General features: G+C 42.0%; 1 protein-coding gene across 1 annotated transcript in view; it reads right to left on the bottom strand.

Annotated features, from left to right (window-relative positions):
* APBA1 (amyloid beta (A4) precursor protein-binding, family A, member 1) overlaps positions 1-3,549 on the bottom strand; it is a 39,429-nt gene extending 35,880 nt beyond the window's left edge. Inside the window, exon 1 of the mRNA XM_009328095.1 lies at positions 2,398-3,549. Coding sequence (XP_009326370.1) covers positions 2,398-3,549 — 1,152 coding nt within the window. The remainder of the gene's footprint in view (positions 1-2,397) is intronic.
* Positions 3,550-4,341: the final 792 nt, after the last annotated feature.

Genomic DNA, 4,341 nt, shown 5'->3' with positions numbered 1-4,341 from the left:
TGGCTGGGCCTGATCCCCTGGTTGTCCCACACATGCCTTGTGAGTGCCCTCAAAATGAACCGCTCCATAATCTTCCCCGGCACCGAGGTCAGGCTGACAGGCCTGTAGTTCCCCAGATTCTCCTTCCGGCCCTTCTTGTAGATGGGCGTCACATTGGCAAGCCTCCAAACAATGCTTTGTTAAAGAAAGCAGACTGTTCAGACTGTTCATGAGTTGGCATCTGAATGAAAGAATCCAGTAAAGCAAATACCTCATCGTCAGTGAAAAACAAAATTCCTACCCAGTCCCAAGGCCCTTCTTTTACAACATATATTCTCCTCAATCTGCTACAGGTCTTCTAAACTATTTGTTTAATTTACTTCCTCCTTCCAAGAACATAGACTGTCTGCACATCTACAACCATCACTTAACTTTGCATTGAGCTATACTAACTGTCATCACTGTTTTGATTACAGCCAGCACTGAAAATCTCAGCCAGGTTTTTACCTGACAGGCTATGAAAAATATTGAATGAGAAGTTAGCTTTTGGTGCAAAATGGAACCCCCTACGTACTTCAATAGCTAATGTAAATACAGATCAACAGAAACACCTGTTTTGTTTACTATATGAACATACCAGGCTGAGTCCTACCAGCATACCTTAGAAAAGTTAAATTCTGCAAGGTGCAGCAAGATTTTGGAGAGCAGCTGGAGCACCTTCAGGAAGGACTCAGCACTCTCAGGATCTCCAACCTGATGTCACTGAGACCATCATGGTACTGGGTGCTACAATCAGACAATCAGGAAGCTATAGGAAGTTCGTTGATCCTCCCAGACAAAGACAGCACGTACAAACACAGACAATATGATGAACAAAATGTACAGCAAAAGAGTAATATGATCTATATGAAAAAGGAGAGAGAAATAATTACAGCTTTTGGAAATTTTTAAACAAGTTACATTAAAAATAATTGTTCTCCCATATAGAATATTCTGGGAAGATTGCTCTAGCCCTCCACGTGACTGATAATCAACTCTGTAACAGACGTAACTTTTAAAATATTTGTAGAAATAATTTTTGCAATATAGGTTTTTTTAAAAAACAAGTTTCAATGAAACTATGAAGAAACAAAAAACCAACCCAAACATACTAATCAGTGTGTTTTTCCAACAGTTTTCAAGGAAAAATAAAATCTGGAAGCTACACGTCTGAATCAGCTTGCACGTTTTTTCAGCAACTCAAGCACCATGCTCCAAAAAGCTCTTCCCATTTGTAGAATACTACCATTCATCGTTTTGAAGGCAGATAAAAAAATCAGAAGCCTCTCATAAATCTACACGGTATGTGATCTTTTTTCACCATCTGAATTCCCTTTGCAGAGGCTGAGGTGTTTTGGATAGTTCTGATGCATTCCTAGAACATTACAATAATTCAGTTTAAAACATCAAACAACACACCAAAAGTTCTATTTTCGGTGTTCTTCCAAAAAACCAGAGGTTACAAAAAACATTCCACAGCAATAAAGAGGATGGAGCAGATGTTTGCACTGCAGTTATCCTTGAAGTAATAGCATGGGTCCATATGATAGACTATTTTTGGCCAGTAAATTTAGCCTACCAGCTCTTTTCATATCAGGAATAAATTTAATGCAGTTAACAGTTGTTTATGAGTTTATTTTATTAGAAATGAAGAAAACCCATAAAACTTTGAGTAAAGATTATCATACAGGCAGCTGGAACCACAAGTTGGGAACTGATTCTGATCCAAGTTAAGCCTCATGCCAAAAGTACAGAATTTCAAAAATGCTGATGCTCTAAATCTGAATGATGGCCTTTGATACTTAGGTTGCTGGGGAGTGAATAGACTTTACAGTGATAATGTAATATCCTGAGGTTCATAACACATTTGTAGAGCCTGTAAGTGGACAAAAACCCTGCAACTTTTCTGGAATATGAATCTGATCTATGATACCATCATAAAGAATATTAACAGATTTCTGATGGAACTGTAAGGATTGTTATGTGACAGAATATGAAATTTAGAAACCTAGATTTAACAGAAACACACAAGGATAGATAATAGCAGACAAAGTGTTTGGTAGCTATTCTAAGTATCCCACGGCAGTAAAAAATGTAACAGCATTTGTTTCAGAAAAAAACAAGTAAAGAGCTTCATGTGACATTCCTGCATAGTATAACTGGGGTCAGCAGTGCTTCGTAAAGAAAAATTTGGCCCACTGATAATGCACATGCTTACCTCTTACATGAGGTAAATTTAAAATAGCAAAGCACTACATACTTTACTGAAGGATGAGTCACAGAACAAGAACAAAATGCATCCTCCTTCACTGCCATGTATGTCACAATCAAAGGAACAAGACATACACAATCTGAGAGCTGAAACCTTTGTATACTCACATCTCCATCTAGTGGCCTCTGGTCGTCAGAGTCCCTGGTTGGACTGATGTCCTGCCTCATCACCCAGATAGGCTCCTTAGGTTCATCAGGGGTATAAGGAGAACGGATGGTCCTTGTCTTCACTTCCTCAATAGCCTCTTTAATATCCTTGATGGCCAGTGAAATTGCATCTCTCTTTTCCTTGCTGTACCTCTGTACAGACTCTCCTGAGCTGGATGTAACTCGAGAACCAGGTGGGAGCTGGCCATTACTTTCATGCCCACCACCAGCAAGAGCATGAACATGCTCCAAACTCTGCTCCGCCTCTGGCATGTCTTCAGCTGCCTTGTCTAAGCTCTGGGAGCTCATGCTCTGCTTCACCTCTGCTACAATCTGATCAATGTCCTCCTCTTGTTCGTAACTATCCATTCTTGGGTAGGGTGCAAACTCTGCCTCCTTCTCAGGGCTGTCAGACTCTCCGTCAGACCGTTCATCGTAATGGTGAAGGCGGGCACCAAGTGCCTCTTTGCGGTAATTGTCAGCTTCCTCCCTTTCCCGCTCATACTGTTGGATCCCCTCCCTAACATCAAGGTCTGGTGTATCTCCTATCTCCTCATACACATGCTCCTGAAGTCCATAGTCAGCATAAGGCTCAGCATACTGTTCATCCTCTCCTCGGTGGAAGAGCCGATGTGTGTACACATAACCTGAGTAGGCTGCATTCATGGCTTCCTCATGTTCAATGGAATGGAAATGTAAGTGATTGGGCAATGTTCGATTATGAACGGCCTCGCCATGCTCAGCCTCAGCATTCTCTGTGTACTCCTCAGACTCAGGCCTGTACTGCACCGCATATGCGCTCTCATCCTCATTTTCCTGAACTCTCTCTGTGTTGTAACTGTCCTCCACTGTGGCTATCACATCCCCTTCTGCAGTATCCGTGTGATTGTGGAAACCACTCTCAGTGCTGGCTGATCGAGCTAACATCCCTTCTTCCTCCTGCCCAGACAGGCCCCCTTGGCTGCTGTTTGTATGCCTTGGGTAGCGAGTTGCATACCGCTGTTCCTCTTCCACCTCTGAGTGCTCCAGGTCAGCCTCCACTGACTCGTTCACTGCTCCATTTGCTGGCTCTTCACCTACCTCCCCCTCAGGCGGTCCAACCAAATGGTTCATGGCAAGTTCTGGTGGGTAGGTCACTTATTCTATTGACATTTTGTCTATCACAGCTGGAAAGAAATAAAAAAAAACAAACTCTGACGTTACTCTTAAAAAAAAATGGAGTCAATAAACAGAAGCAACAAAAGGCACCCTTCTTTCCCCAGCAGACAAATGTTTGACTTCATCAGCTCTGAAGTCAGATGACAGCCAGCACAACAGTATGACCTCCCCATGCAAATGATTTCCAACAGCAGCAACTAACAATGATCCCCTTCGGGACTGCACTTCTCACTTCTATGGACAAAGTCTTTATGGAAGAATCATTTCCAAGCAACTCCTTGGAGAAGCTTCTATGGACTGCTGTGGCAGTTCGATGACATTGGCAGGCACACGTTAGAAAAGCTAATTTTTGCCAGGGGCTCAATCATGGTAGAGATATGACAGAAATATTCCACCTTTGCTCTACCACTCTCCCTACAGCTCACTAACTCAGTGCAAAGGAAGGATGCTGTAATGTAAAATGAGAGATTTAGTCCCATCACAGGAGTCTACAATTGCTCAGATACATGATAGCTATGCATACTACACTTCTTCAGTACAGTATCTTCAGCTGAGCTAGTCACCCTATGCACTTTTCAAAAATCATTAGAAATAAAAATGCACTCTCAGGGTATCTGAAGCACCTGTTTCTTCTCCCTAGAGAAGCATATTACAGCTAGATACAACACAGTTACCTTCGTGGAATGTATCTATAATCACTTAAGATGGCTTCTGCACCAAACACCTTTCCTAAAACACAGAGAAGAC

Source organism: Pygoscelis adeliae, unplaced genomic scaffold, assembly GCF_000699105.1.
Source record: "Pygoscelis adeliae isolate BGI_AS28 unplaced genomic scaffold, ASM69910v1 Scaffold45, whole genome shotgun sequence".
Lineage (NCBI taxonomy): Eukaryota > Metazoa > Chordata > Aves > Sphenisciformes > Spheniscidae > Pygoscelis > Pygoscelis adeliae.
This window is presented reverse-complemented; position numbering and strand designations above follow the sequence as displayed.